The 15,550-nt window shown below is 44.6% G+C and overlaps 1 protein-coding gene and 1 non-coding gene across 4 annotated transcripts in view; both read left to right on the forward strand.

The window, feature by feature from the left end:
* The window catches only part of Acoxl (acyl-CoA oxidase like), a 317,884-nt gene that overhangs the window by 89,269 nt on the left and 213,065 nt on the right, over nucleotides 1–15,550 (forward strand). For all 3 annotated transcript variants that reach the window (XM_040746264.1, XM_040746263.1, XM_040746265.1), the window contains exon 10: nucleotides 4,340–4,374. In XM_040746264.1, the coding sequence (XP_040602198.1) occupies nucleotides 4,340–4,374 (35 nt within the window). The remainder of the gene's footprint in view (nucleotides 1–4,339; nucleotides 4,375–15,550) is intronic.
* Nucleotides 14,906–14,977, forward strand: LOC121140591. Its single transcript, XR_005877515.1, has one exon. It is a non-coding gene; the product is annotated as a small nucleolar RNA SNORD50 (small nucleolar RNA).

Consider the following 15,550-nt stretch of genomic DNA (forward strand, 5'->3'; position numbering starts at 1 on the left):
AGATTACCCTTTAATGCAGGAAGGGCTGCCTGTTGTCTGAGCTCCCCGGGTCATAGAGAAACCCCAGCCTTGATACAAAACAGCTGTCTGTGTTCCAAGGAGGGGCATTTCAGGCAGAGACAGAAGGGAAAAGGTTTTCATAGCTGGTGGGGTTTTGAAAAATGTTTAAGTTACTCTTTCCTTACCATTAAAATATGATTTAATTTTGTTACCAACAAATTGTGGAAATCTAAGAGAAAGTACTGTGAAAGGAGTTTGTTAAGAGTATCCTGGCAATACTTACACCGTGTCCTGAGGGGGTATTCCCCAGGGAGGACAGCATAAAACTCCTGCTGACCTCTGTGTCCCTGGGTCTCAGTCTGGCTGGGCCAGGGTCAGGGGGCAGCCCACAGACCTCCCTCCCCTTTCTCCTCTGGGTCCCTGCTGAGACCAGCAACAAAGGGGCCAATTGTCTGAGGCATCCCCTTGTCTGTGGGGCCCCAGGAGCCTTTCTGAATGCCAAAGTGTATCCATGCATGTTGGTATGTATGTATGTACACACACACACACACACACACACACACACGTATGTGCACATGTGATGGCTTTTGCCCACATGTGTATGTAGCATCTGTACAAACACATGCATTCATACATATACACATTTGAACAAGCATTGTATATATATATATGTTATATATATAGTGTGAAGATACGTGTGAGTATATATACATGTATGTACATGTACATGAACGGATGGATGTGTCCATATGCACACTAAAGCATTTGTGTATGGATGTGTGCATTCATGCATGTGTGCATGTGTGTGAGTGCATAAGATACAAGCAACTTGCTTAAAGAATTTTTGAGTCACTGGTGCATCTAAGCAGAGCCAGTGGCCTCAAGCTGGAGTGGCCAATGGTGGCTCCTGAGTATGAGGGAACAAAGGGTATGCCTCCCTTCTGGGCAAGTTGCACAGATTCCTTTATGTAGTGTTCTCTCCTGTATAGAAAACTTCTCTCTCTCTCTCTCTCTCTCTCTCTCTCTCTCTCTCTCTCTCTCTCTCTCTCTCTCTCTCTCTCTCTCTCCCTCCCTCCCTCCCTCCCTCCCTCCCTCCCTCCCTCCCTCCCTCCCTCCCTCTCTCTCTCTCTCTCTCTCTCTCTCTCTCTCTCTCTCTCTCCCTCCCTCCCTCCCTCCCTCCCCCTCCCTCCCTCCCTCCCTCCCTCCCTCCCTCCCTCCCTCCCTCCCTCCCTCCCTCCCTCCCTCCCTCCCTCCCTCTCTCTCTCTCTCTCTCTCTCTCTCTCTCTCTCTCTCTCTCTCCCTTTCTTTCTTTTGGTTTTTCCAGTATGGAAAGCTTTGAGCTGTTTCTCCTCACTTGCTTTCCCTGGAGGAAGCAAGAGCATAGGCATAGGGAGAGCAGGTATAAAGTCTCCTCAGGCAGTTCTTTGCCTATTTTGCCTCATTGGCCTGGCCTGGCCTGGGCTTCCAAGCTAGCTCCCCAGAGACTGTCGGCTCCCTTCCTGTCCCTTCCCAAGGCTGCCTGATTGGACCCAGTACATCCTGTTAGAACAAGTATGAGATGACCCGTCCTCATCCACACTGTGAATTAGTACCCACTGGCCACCGGGCTCGTTTCTGTGTCCCATCATTTTGGTCCCTAACACAGACTGCTCACAGAGGTCTGTAGATCAGTGGCTGCACTGGCCTTGGGTATATGCCAGTTTGGTCTTTTGGAGTCTTTAGGGCGTAAGTTTTCTTCTTTAATAAAATTGTCCTAAAAATGGCAATAAAACCCATTTGACTCTGAAGCTAGGGAGAGAGAATTTTCTGGTCACCTCTACAGTAGTTCATCCCAGCCCCTTCACCAGCACAGCTGCCATGGAACAGCTTTCTGCTCTCCCCCCCCCCCCATTTCCTCTCTGCTCCCAGCAATGGCTTATCTTTCAACTGTGGAAAAGCCACCAATTAAACTTTACTCCAAAGCTTATCAAAATATTCAGTCTGTAAAATTATCTTATAATTAGCTGAACTGTAAGCCAGAAGTCTTTAACCACAGGAAATGTAACGTGACCCAGTGTGTGGAGTCTATAAGTTGCTCATCCCGACCTTGGCTGCAGTTTCTGCTTTTCATTATTTCCCCAGTCATTTCCTCCTTGTTCTGTGTGCTCTTAATGATCCCCAAGGCCTCAAAGAAAATACACTACAAGTTTAGCTGAGATAGATCATGGAATGAATTCAGTTAAATGTAATATAAGATCAACTTGATTTTTAATATCTTAGGCATGCCCATTTATATACTCTGTGTGTGTATGCATGTTCGTGTGTGTGTGTGTGTGTGTGTGTGTGTGTGTGTGTTGGGGGGATGTGCATGTGTGTGGATGCCAGGAGACAGGTGCTGTTCATCTTATTTATTTATTTATTTATTTATTTATTCATTCATTCATTCATTAGGCAGAGTCTTTCTCAGGCCTGGAACTCACCATGTAGGCTAGGCAGACTGACCATAGGAATCGCCTGTCTGCTCGTTCCTGACGTGGGGGTTACAAGTGCCTGCTACCATATCCAGTTTTAGTGTGATTTCAAATGGGGTATTGAAATCAAGTCCTTCTGCTTGCAAGACAAGCACTTTTTCTACTGAGTCATCTTCCTAGTCCCTGCGTGCTTTTTTCCCTCTAAACTTATGCCTACTTTCCTGGGCTTGCTGATGTCTTGCCATGATTGGCTCTGTATTTTGGATGATTGCAGTATTATTTTGAATTACTCTGGAGCTGCACTGTTCCAGCGATATCCAGGTGATTCTGCAGCATGGCCAGCTGGCCAGCAGTTGGCCTTTCTTGTCTCGATTATTTCAGTTTTCTCTCTTTCCCCATCTCTGTTCTCAACTCTTTCTATAGTCTCATGACTTGGAGTCCCTTCTGCCATCTTGCACCAAATGTGGTAGCATCAGACATGTCATCTGTCACCCTCATCCTCAACTCTCCTGAGGGATAGCAAGGAAACATGGATGGTGTTTGGGGATCTTAAGGTACAACTTAGGCTTTCCTATAGAAACAGTATTACAGGGTGGTACTTAGGTTCTTAGTTGCTGTGAGTTTCTTAAACTGTTAATGCCTGGGCTGGGCATAAGAGGGCTCAGGAGGCTTACATAGGTTCACTGTACAATGATCGCCACCTTTTCTATAATGAAGTACTTCCAAAGTTCTAAATTAAGTTTGGGGACACAGTAACATTTTCATTGATGGGTATTACAGATAATGCTAGTACAGTAGCTACTATTGATAGTTTTCTGCATTTGTCAGAGAGCAGGCACATGAATTTACACAGATATAAACACAAATGTAGGAAACCTCTTCATCCTTATTCTGGAGAGGAAACAATGGTTCTGCTTATTTTGAAATTAGGAAACTGGCATCAAGATCCTCAATAACTTTCCATTGCAACTGAACTTGTCCCGCTAACCTGACTGTCTTGTCATTCACTGTTCACCTTGTGTGAACTGTTAAGGGTCATGCCTTATGATTTGACCATGTATACTTGAAATGTTTCTGTGATAAATCCTGTGGAAATCATGGTTTCATCTCAACCTCTTCTTGCTGCTGTGCCTAGCTGTCACATGTACCATCTCTTGAAGTTACATTTGTATTTTGGGCTTGCTTTCTCTACTGTCTTTTTGAGCTGATGGGAATCCCTGTAAAGGCTAAACTAATTCCCAGGAAAGCTCTGGCCCAGGTGTCAATACCTTGGTGGTCTGGTGTCTATCTGATGCTCCTATGGAAGAGGTGATGAGGGAACCCACTCTCGGCTTTGCTGTCCTAATGAAAATCTTGGTAACAGCTGCATGATGACACCCCATTCATCTGACGCTGTCCCAAGAGTTCTACCCTGCAAGTTGCTTCCAACTACAGATGCTTTCTTTATGATTCACAACGATTCTTGACCTTCTAAAGGCCTTTTCAAAATAGAATGATCCTTTAACGGCAAAGTTGAAATCAAGGAGCTATCATAAAAGGTATTATTTGTAAAACAACAAGGACCCTTAGGAAGCTTTTTAAGACTTACTTTTGTTATATGTGTTATGTGTATGCATGTATGCATGTGTGTCATGTATGTGTCTACTCTCCACAGAGGCCAGAATAGGACACCAAATGCCCTGAAGCTGGAGTTATTGCTGGTTGTGAGCCTCCGTGTTGGTACTGAGAACTCCACAACAGCCAGTGCTCTTAACCACTGAGCCGTCTCTCCAGCCCCAGACATTAGGAAACGTTTAAAAACAATTGACCATAGTGAATACTTTTCTTGTGAATTCAGCATGTTCTTTATACTATTTAATTTGTTTTTTTCTCTTTTGTCTTAATTACAGCTTGGACTGACGATAGCCATCCGCTATAGCCACAGGTAAAGCTTTAATATATATATTATTATATATATTATATATATATATATATTTTTTTAAGGAAATGTGCTTGTGGTTTAGAGGTTTTGGTTTTCTTGGGTTCTGAAGAATTTTGAGGTTTGTGTTTTGTTTTGGTTTCTTTTTTGGTGACTGCTTTTCCATGATGTGGATGTCCCAGTTGAAATTGCTACTTGGAGGAATAGCGGTGGTGGAATGGCTTTAGTTTTGACTTATGTGTTGCAAGCTGACCTCAGCCTTGCAGTCCTGCCTCAGCCTCCCTAGCCCTGGGATCACAGGGTGGTGCCCCAGTACTCAGTTCTGCCCTCAGTGTTGTTTACAGACAGCCTCACTTGTGCCTCAGCTTGTCTGGTTGGCTTGCCATCCTCCTGCCTCAGCTTTCAAAGTGCTAAGATCACAGGTGTGACCACTGTGCCTGCCCAGCAACATGAGAAGCTCTGTGTCAGGGCACAGATGTGATTTCTGTGCATCATGTTGAACCCGAGTCTGAGAACCAGAGTTAGGGATTTTTGCCTGGGAGGCCAGGCCAGGCCTGTTTGTGGAGCCCTTTCCCCACCCACCGAGCCTCTCTCCTTCCTGTCTCGCTGCATTTGGCAGTGGCAAGGTTCCTCTGTTTCATCTTCCTTCATGATTTCCACCTTGGTGCTAATTGCATCATGTCAATGAAAAAAAAAACAATCATTTTCTAGTGTCATCATTGCAGTCTTGTTCTATGAATGTTTCCAGCATCATCTTTCTTATTTGTGTGCATCAAGACATAGTGTGCTGAATGAATGAAAACAAAGGGTTGGTGAGCAGCACCTTCCTGTTCTCACGTACATTGTGTTCACAACTTCCCCAAAGTTCCACCCTCGGGTCAAAGACTTGCAGCTCAGGTTTATCTGGCCATCTTTCCACAAACAACCCAAAGGAATATCAGGCGTCGTAACAAAATTTCATCCTAGAAATGCGTGTTACAAGTTGTATGTGCGGTTTTGATCAAAGTATGCCACTCAGGCAGCTGCTGAGAAACAGAGCAGGTATGAATAGGAAGAGGGCAGGAGTGGATTTGAACTTCAGGGAATTCATGTGTGAGAAGAAAGGTCTGGAGATCCATCGTGGAGGGCCTCACCCTCCCTGGGGATCGGGGTGCAGATTGGGTAGGAGACTGGGGGGCCTGGTGGGGAGGGTGGGGGAGGAGGAGAGGGAGAGGAAGCTGGGATTGACATGTGAAACAAGCTTGTTTCTAACTTAAATTAAAAAAAAAAGGAAGAGAAAAAAATCAAGAAGACAACAACAACAACAATAAAAAGAAAGGAGTGTTTAGGAGACATGTCCGGAGCTCTTGTCTGTTTGGGGTTAAAGAAATAACTGTCCCCTGTCTGTCTGAGACCCCATAACAAAAGGCAGATAACGAGAGGACACTATGCACATTCATTCAATATGTTTTATATGAATAGAAGCTTTCATAAGGAAGCTGGAAGTGTTTCCTCTTTTTCTCTGTCTCACCTGGTTCCACTGGACCAGTCCCCCCTCACACACCCCCATCCCTGCTGTCACTTACAAAAAAATCATTCAGAGGCTAATATTAAAATTGTAATTGTTTGGCCAATAGCTCAGGCTTCTTACTGGCTAGCTTTACCTATAAATTATCCCATTTCTGTTAATTTATATATTGCCGTGAGGCTGTGGCGTATGGTGATGCTCCGGCATGTTACTCCTTTGGTGACTACATGGTGTCTCCCTGACTCTCTGCCTTCCTTCTCTCTGCCTCTTTGTTTGAATTTCCCACCTAGTTATATTTTTCTTGGCTATTGACTGAAACTTCTTTATTCATCAACCAATAAAAGCAGTGCATATTCACAGCATTCAGAAGGACATCCCAAATCAGGAACAAAGACCTAACATGAAGAAGTATGGTTAGATAGGAGTATGATCTAGAGCAGTGCTTCTCAGCCTGGGACCACTTTGAGGGTCAAATATCAGATATCCTGCATATCAAATATTTATATTATGATTCATAATTTTATGGTTGGGGGTTACTACAACATGAAGAACTGTATTTAAGGGTTGAAGCATTATGAAGGTTGAGAACCGTTGCTCTAGTGGTAATAAACTGATGGACCTTTTTTGCTCAGATCTTGCTGTGCTCTGGAGTCCTTAGAGGTCAGGATGCTCCTTTGGGAATTAGGAGGGTGCCTCCAAAGAGTCTTACGGTCTGTTTTAGCTATCTTCTCTTCTGTGATTTTTCTCGTGCCAAGAGGCCATAATTCAGAGCAACAAGTCCCAAGCCCTGTCTTCTGCCTGAGTGTTTCTGAGTCAGGAGCATGGTGGTGTTTGGATGGTGTGTACACACATAGAAACACTGTCCTGAAGAAGCATGCTGTTTCTTCATCAGTATAGGTTGTTGCGGCTGATGGGATGCATTTCACTGTGCCCTTAAGACACATGGTATGTGCCGCACTGAACTTTAGGTCATAAAGTCAATGGGATGCTGGGTGGATTGTATGGGGGGGCATTGGGAATATTGAGTGGTGATACACACCTTTAGCCCCAGCAGTTGGGAGGCAAAAGCAGATGGATTTCTGTGAGTTTGAGGCCAGTTTGATCTACAAAGAGAGTCCCAGGACACCAGGTCTGTTAAACAGAGAAAGCCTCCAAAAAGTAAAACAAAACAAAAAGCAAGGATGTTCTAAATGTAGATTGCTTTAGAGTGAGGTAGGTGTGTATGTATGTGCATATGTGCATGTGTGTGTGTGTGTGAGAGAGAGAGACAGACAGACAAAGACACAGACAGATGGACAGACACAGACTATCAGGCAGAAAAAAAAGACTGTGTCTTACATTTCTTCTCTCAAGCACTACTGCATTCGTTTAGAATCTGTGGCAGATGGAGTTTTCCAAAGATGGCGTTCTAGTGTTGTTTCTGTTTCTGTGATGATGTATCCTGACAAAACCCAACTTAAGGAAAAAGGATTTGTTTTGGTCTCAGGTCCAGGTCACAGTCTGTTATCATAGGATAGTTAAGGCAGCAGGGGGTTAAAGTCACATCACATCCACCGTCAAAAGCAGAGAGGAGCGAGTCTATGTACACTTAGTGTGCAGCCAACCCTCTCTACTCTTACACAGTACAGGACCTCAGTCCAAGGTCACCTACTTGTAGTCTGGGTCTCCCCACATCAGTGAAGGCAATCGAGAAACTTTGGTTTTGCTCAACCTGTGGCCACACTTATGGAGTATATTCCAGTTCCTATGGCTACCTGCCATCACCTAGCTCCCATTTTTCTGACAGGTATATTCCATAGGTTTTAGGTTTGGGATGAGCAGTGGCAATGGATTCTCTCTGCTTCACAGAGTCTGGGTGAGCCCTGTTATCTGAAAATTGGGATTTGCTTCTCCAGAAGGAGGTCCCAACTGAGGTTTTTTATCTTAAGCTTTTGTCACAGCGTCATTAATGAAGCTAGGACACACTCCTTCAAATACAGTCTGCCCTAGAGTCTTAGTGAGTGAGGAATTACTTGAGGGAGGAATGTAAGATAGCATCTTTTCTACAAAGCTCTCACAAGAGGATGCCCAGAGGTACTTGTGAGGTTTAAGAACAGATGCAAATCTTAGAGGGAAAGGAGCCAAAGGAGGCTTTGCAGAGGAAGTGACTTTCAAACTACTCTCATTTGCTTAAAGTGAGAAAGCTAGACAGAAGCCCGGCTGGCTCAGGAGACAGCCCTGGCAGGCTGGTCACATGGATCCTGTAGAATGCCTGTTTGTTTTTCTAAATTATTGTTTAGCATTTATTTGGAAGAGAGAGTGTTGGTGTGGGGTTGAAGGTATCATATGAATTGTGGCTGCTTTCAATTGCTTCTACAGTTTTAGTGTATCCATCTTGAACCCAAAGTCAGATCCCTTTCCCTCCCTCCCTCTCTCCCTCCCTCCCTCCCTCTCTCCCTCCCTCCCTCCCTCTCTCCCTCCCTCCCTCCCTCTCTCCCTCCCTCCCTCCCTCCCTCCCTCCCTCCCTCCCTCCCTCCCTCCCTTTCTCTCTCTGTCTTTTTTCTTTCTTCCTATTTCCCTTCCTTTTTTGTTTTTACATCCCTACTGCAGTTTTCTCTTCCTCCTCTCCTCCCTGTTCCCCCACCCCCACCATCCACTTCTCCATTTCTCTTCAGAAAAGGGCAGACTTCCCATGGGTATCAACCAGCCATGGTATATCAAGTTGTAGTGAGACTAGGCACCTCCTCTCCTATTAAGGCTGGATGAGGCAACACAGTAAGGAGGAAAGGGTCCCAAAAGCAGGCAACAGCATCAGGGACAGCCCCTATTCCCACTGTTAGTAGTCCCACAAGTAGACCGAGTTACGCAATTGTAACACACACTACACACACACACACACACACACACACACACACACACACACACACACACACACACACACACAGAGTCCCACAGTCCCATGCAGGATCCGTAGTTGTCAGTTCAGCTTCTGTGAGCTCCTATGAGCCCAGGTTAGTTGGTTCTGTGGGTTTTGTTGTGGTGTCCCTGACCCCACTGGCTCACACAATCCTTCCTCTCCCTCTTCAACAGGGTTCTCTGAGCTTCACCTAAGGTTTAGCTTTGGGTCTCTGCATCTGTTTACATAAGTTGCTGGGTAAAGCCTCTTTGATGACAATTAGGCTAGGCATCAGTCTATGAGTATAGCAGAATATCCTTAGGAAACATTTCAGTGACTTTTTTTGCTAGTCATGTTTAGATCTATCCTAGGTTTCTGAGCTATTCTGCCTCTCGGTCCTGGCCCTCAGGGATGAGCTCCCCTCTCATGGTCTGGGTCTCAAGCTGGAGCAGTCATTAGTTGGCCTCACACACAATTTCTGTGCCACCTTTACTTTGTAGGTGGGACAAATTGTAGGTCGAAGGTTTTGTGGCTGGGTTGGTGTCCCAATCCCTCCACTGGAAGTCTTGCCTGGTTACAAGAGATGCAGTCCAGGCTCCATACCCCTCATTGCTAGGAGTCTCATCTGTGGTCACCCTTGTAGATTCATGGGAGTTTCCATTGTACTGGGTTTCTAGCTCTTTCCAGAGATGCCCCCAGATTCCAGATGTCTCTCCTAGTACTCTCTCCCTCCATCCTCCCCAACCTGATCCCTCCTGTTCCCATCCCCCCTTCCCATCCAGCCCCCCCTCACCATCTTCTGGCGGTGTCTAGTCTATTTCTCCTTCATAGAGATCCATTCATCCCCCATTTCCCCCTTGTTGTTGCTTACCTTCTTTCTACAACAGAAGCTCCTCAGAGTCCTAGATGGAATTCAGGGAGGAACCCTGACAGCCTGACAACTATCACATAGAGCATGGTTGGTCAGGGCCCAGACCCAACAAAGCCTTAGACCAGCTTGCCCCTGCCAGCCGCCTCTATGCTCGCAGGAGATGTCCTGGCAAATGTGGCTTTCCTTTGTGCTGTGTTTTTAGGATGTTGCCTACAGGCTTTCCTGTATTCTGTTTTGGTTCCAAGGTGTTAGAGTTCTGTCAAGTTATGTAGATGCAGCAAAAATCAACCAACTAGCCAACAAAACAATACTAAATAAGCTAGAGATGTTACAGCAGAAAGAAGCTGAGGAGCAAGAATGACATCTGCTGAGACTTGCTTGCAATTTCCAAGGTCACAGGCTCCATACTTTGGGTCTAAGGATCTGAGATGGTGACTACATAAGTCAATAGTCACACAAGGCTGACTAAGCATTTGACATCACCTGTCCGGGAGCCAGAAGCTCATAGGACCATGATTACATGCCTAACAGTTTTTATTCAACACTATTCATCTATCTTTTGAACCTTTTCATTCTATCAAACTGTAACTGTGTGCCCATTAAATAATAAAACCCTTCTCCCATTCCTCTCGATTCACAGCTATGGCAGCTATGTGTTACTTCCTGTTTTGATGAATTAAACTCCTCTGGGTACTTAGTATTAGTGGAATCAGATTGCATTTGTCTTTTTATGTCTATCTTATTTTACTCAGCATAGTGTCAAGACATCATTTGCTGTAGCATGTGCCAGGGTTTCCTTCTCCATTAAGGCCAATATTCCATTGTATGTATCTGCCTATTTATTCATCCATCAATGGACTCATGGGTTGTGTCTGCCTTTTAGTTGCAATTGATGCTGCTGTTACAAACAGTGCACCAATGTCTGGTCCTTGCTTCCACTTCTTTTGGACTTATATCAGAATTAGATTCCTAAATTGTGTGGCAATTCTAGATTTAATTTTTTTGGAGATTGTTCACACTTTCCCTTCTCATTGCTACTTGAAATAGAGTTTTGTCAAGTCCACACAGTTCTGGTTCCTTCAGAAACTCACAGTTGTGACTGAGAATTTCAGCAGAACTCAGGCACTGGAATAAGAGTTTCCTGGGTTTTCTTTGTGTAAACAGAAAGACTTTGGTTTGGGGCTCATCACTAGACCTTTTCAACAATTCCCACTGAAAGGCCAGCACAAGAGCAACAGTGATGAGGGGAACCCCAAAAGACATCTATTGAGGAAGATTAACCTACACAGGATATGGATGTCATATGATATTTTATTAGGGAGAAATCACTTACATGAAAAGCAGAGAACCCAAGGTCAGCACTCTGCTGCTCTCCAAGACCCGACCAGAACCCCAAGAGAGAGTGAGTCCCCTTCTCTAAGCTCTTTATCCCCCACCTCTTCTACATGCCTGTGACTATGCCCAAGTGGATGTGGTCAGTGCTACAGGTACCTAAGATCTCTCCCTACAGACATCCATAGTGGATGGAGATGGATTAAAGAATCTGGAAAAGGCAAATGTGGTTCCAGAATGACAAACGTGGAGGGATGGCATCTCCGTAGAGCAACAGACTGGAGGCATCTTAAGGAGATGAGTGTGAGGAGGAGAAGAAGGAGTCGATAAAATCATGTAACCTTGGTGAGTAGGCAGCACTTCTCAGACTCTGTGGACAGAGATGGAGGCAGAGCTGTTCTAGGACAAGAGGGGACCCTACATAGAGATACATACATGTACACAAACACACACACAGGCACACACACACAGGCACACACAGACACACAAACACACACTCCACCCACTTTCACTTCTGCACCCATTCCTGTATATTCATCATCCCAGATCTGATTGTGCAGCACAGGGGTGTATATGATATGCCATATAGGGTTGGTGCTCTGGTGGGGGAAGTGGAGGATAATGCAGTCATATTCAGATAGTATAAATGTATAAAGCAAGAACACCTGCCATGACTGATGGACATTTAACAACAGGTCTTGCTCACAGTCCATTTATTTTCATGGTGCCTTAATTTATTTGTATAAAGTCAAGTAATTTTTTTGCAGAGTGGAAAATTGTCTCTTTGATGCTCATTTCCCATTGTTTGGCTTGAGGTTTTGGGGCAATCCACACAGTGTGACAACTGGGTAACCCCGAGAAGTGCCCTTTGCAGATAACAGCTCTTGGGGCCCCACCACCCACGCAGTAGGGAACAATTTCCCCGGTGCGTGGGTGTTCCGTTTTGTTCTTTCTCTATAAGGTTGAAAGAGTTGCCCTCTTCCTCCTTTCTGACCCAGTGCAGCAACCTGAAGTAGCATGTTCCCTTCTGGTGGATACCCTGGGGCAGCCATGAAAGAAGAAACAGGCATAGGATGGCCCCTCACCTTTAGCTCTCACGCTCTGACACAGGAGCAGCCATATGAACGACGGTACGATGGTGTGGCATTTTTGCATGAGCTACTATGCTCATATTTTGAAAACAGAAGATAACAGCAGGGAAGAAGCCTGCAGTAGAATGACTTTGTTTGTTTTTGTTGGGTTTCTTTCTTAAATAGGTAGGAAAGGAAGCAAATTTTCCATCTGATACAGTTACAGGAAAGACTACAGGGACATGAGGTTTAGATAAAACTGCAACAATGATTCTTCTCTGTAACAGACTTACATCTCCTGGCTTTCTATAAACCCAAAAAAGGACAACTTAGCTGTCATTGAGGCCAGTGCCAGAAGACACTGGGTTATAGGTGACAATTCTTCCGAAGGGTTTGACATCTCCCAAGGTGTTCTGGATAGTTTTAGGTCAACTTGAAACAAGCTAAAGTAATCTAAGAGGATGGAATCTCAATTAAGAAAAATGCCTCCAAAATATCCAGCTGTAGGGAATTTTCTTAATTGGTTATTGATGTGGAAAGGCCTAGCCCATTGTGGTTGGTGCCATCCCTGGGCCGCTGGTCAAATAGGCTGAGCAAGTCATGCTGAGCAAGCCAGTAAGCAGCACCCTCCATGGCCTCTGCATCAGCTCCTGCCTCCAGGTTCCCACCCTGTTTGAGTTCCTGTCCTGACTTCTTTCAGTGACGGACTACGGATGCGAAAACATAAGCTGGATAAACCCTTTCCTCCCCAACTTGCTTTTAGCTATGGTGTTTCATCATAGCAATAGTAACCCAAACTGAGACACAAGGGTTTGGACCAGGGACAGAGACGGAAGAACTCCAGGCCCCGTGTGTAACCAGTTCCAGAGAGGTGAGGAGTATCTGTGGCCAGCGTGGCCACCCTTAGATGAACACGCAGACCTGTGGCTGAACACTCACCCCAAGGCTGTTCTTGCCTTTGTGTTGAATGGCTTGGCAAGAAGTGAAGGGGTCATGTACTCTTGTGTGTGACTTGGAATAGAATCAGAGCCTGAAGTTGGCAGGTGAATCAGAAAGCTTATTGAATGGACAGGTGACATCAAGTAAGTAATGAAATTGTCATCTTGGAACATGAAAGTACAGACAAGAAACAGGGTCGTTGGGGCCATTGGGTTTTGATTTTGAGTGCTGGCAAATACCTGGTGACTCCCATTTGGAGCTGATTTGATCTTGTGGGGTCAGCTCAGGGAGAATGTTGTTCTCCAAACTTTGTAAAAATAAAAAAATGCCTTTCTACCCTTTTTCCATTTTCAAGAAATAGTTGTTTCTGTCACCAGGGCTCTGGCCAACTGTTTTATCTGTCTCTTTCTCAAACTTCACAGTAAGGCTCTGACCAGATTTATACACAAGAGTTGCCAAGAATTATTCAGCTCTGATGGTAGAATCTTGAAAGTCAAGCTATCTTTAGAAGGTTGCATTTTTGAATAACCTCCCTACAAAATATTATTCCCAAGAGACAGACTACAGATCTTCATGGAGTGTTCAAATCATGTGTTTTTACTTAGTGTTTTGAGGGTGGTGGGTTATGTTGTTGTTATGTCATGGTAGAACTCAGCACAGTCCTGGAGATGGGTCTAGAGAATGACAGATGCTCTTCATGCTGTTCTTTCTGGTGTCTCTTCTATCCACGCCCACCCACAATCCCTTGTCTTTTCTCAAGTTAATGGCCTTATCTTTTAGGGGCCTTTCCATCCTACTTCAAACCTGCTCTTTGCACGCCGTCACCATGCTCACAGGGTTGTCTCCAAGGGAGACGGGGATCTCCTCAAACACAGATCTGACCATACTTTCCTACTCAGAAACTTCTGTGGGCTTCCAGGCCTAGGGCATGAAATCCTTAGCACAGGAAGTTGGATTTATTCCTGGTGCAGCTCCTCTTGCCTCCTTCATCCTCATACCCTTGGTCCTGTTGTTGCCTCTTCTTCATTAACGAACTCCCACTTCACTTCAGGCAACCCCTTGGGATGCTGTAGTCTTTTTAAGACTTGTCAAGAGCCCATTCTCCTTTTGGTTAGGTCTCAGGGTGTTTCTCAAGACAGGGTCTAACCCTGTGTCTATGTTCTGTCTTTATCTGGAGATGTGAATGACAGATTATATTCTTGTCACTCCACACTGGACCTATCCTAAACTGTCCTCTCCCCAGTTAGCACTTGACCTAGAGCTATGACCATGGACAACAGTGCTATGTTGATGGGTCTGAGAAAACTTAGATTTTCTTTTATAATCACTCGCTGAAAAAAGTGGCCTTTCCTTTGTTTTCAAAAGACTAAGATAACTGTATTATTTTCCTCATCACTATGATAAAAATATTCAGATGAAGCAATGAAAAGATTTATTTTGTCATACTGGTCATTACAGAAAGAAATAAGGCTAAAGGAAGGCATGGTGGCCAGGGTATGAGGCAGGGAAAGGAGAGTACTGACATTCAGATGGCCTTTTATTTTACCATTTTTATTCAGTCCTAAACTCCAGCCATTTGTAGGTGGTTTTACCTACATCCAGGACAGGAATTATCCTCTTAGCCAATCCTTCCACAGGCATACCCTAAAATATGCCTCAACAATTCCCTAGGCATTTTTAAAACCTAACGAAGTTGACAATCAAAATTAACTATCTCAAGTCTACCCTTGTCAATTTGGTACTCCAAAACGTGGCTTAAACCATAATATTCCACCACTAGCACCTTAAGTCCATGCTCATCTTGTAATGAAAAGTGCATTTAACCCCTCTCTAAGAACCCTCAGTCCAACAATTCTAGTACTGCTTACAAGCCCAAATTCAGTGTTTTACCTGAGATCTAAGACAATCTCTTAACTCAGAGCCCCTTTACAAACAAAGATAAATATCTAAGATGCTCCTATCCCAAACCTGAATTCCTGTTGATAAACCAAAATTATGGATCTGGCTTCTGAGATGGACCATTAAAAAAAAAGTGAAAATCACATGCTTCCAATATAAATTAGCCTAGATTAGATAGCAGTATTCTAAAATAGAAACAGGAGAATAACAAGGAAAGATCAGACGAAAGTACTACATAAACCAAGCAAAGAAAACACCAAACTCTGAAGCTTTGTCCAGAATTTGGGGCTTGTGATATCATCTGGACAACAATGGACTTGGGTAGCTCCACCTACTCAATTCTGTTGCCTGTGGCAATTGTAGCTCCCCCATCCCCAGCTGACTTCACTCAGTACCCGCAGCCTTCCTTGGCAAACACCCTACGTTTCTGGCGTCTCTAATATACTTGGGATCTCCATTGCAAAATAGGTTTCACTTCATAGGTTTATGTATAACCAACTCAGAAGCTATTTACAGATAATCTGACCCTGCTACGTATCCCATTACATAGAAGTTATTGCTCTACCTTGGTGCAAGCTTCCGTGACCCCCTCACTCTTGCATCTCATATGCTCATGAAACCAGCACAATATGGATGCCACCTCCAAGTTCTGCTTCCAGTTCAGGGTGTAGCATGTCCTTTCCTTCTGT

Source organism: Mesocricetus auratus, unplaced genomic scaffold (assembly GCF_017639785.1).
Source record: "Mesocricetus auratus isolate SY011 unplaced genomic scaffold, BCM_Maur_2.0 Super-Scaffold_100004, whole genome shotgun sequence".
In the NCBI taxonomy this organism is placed as follows: domain Eukaryota; kingdom Metazoa; phylum Chordata; class Mammalia; order Rodentia; family Cricetidae; genus Mesocricetus; species Mesocricetus auratus.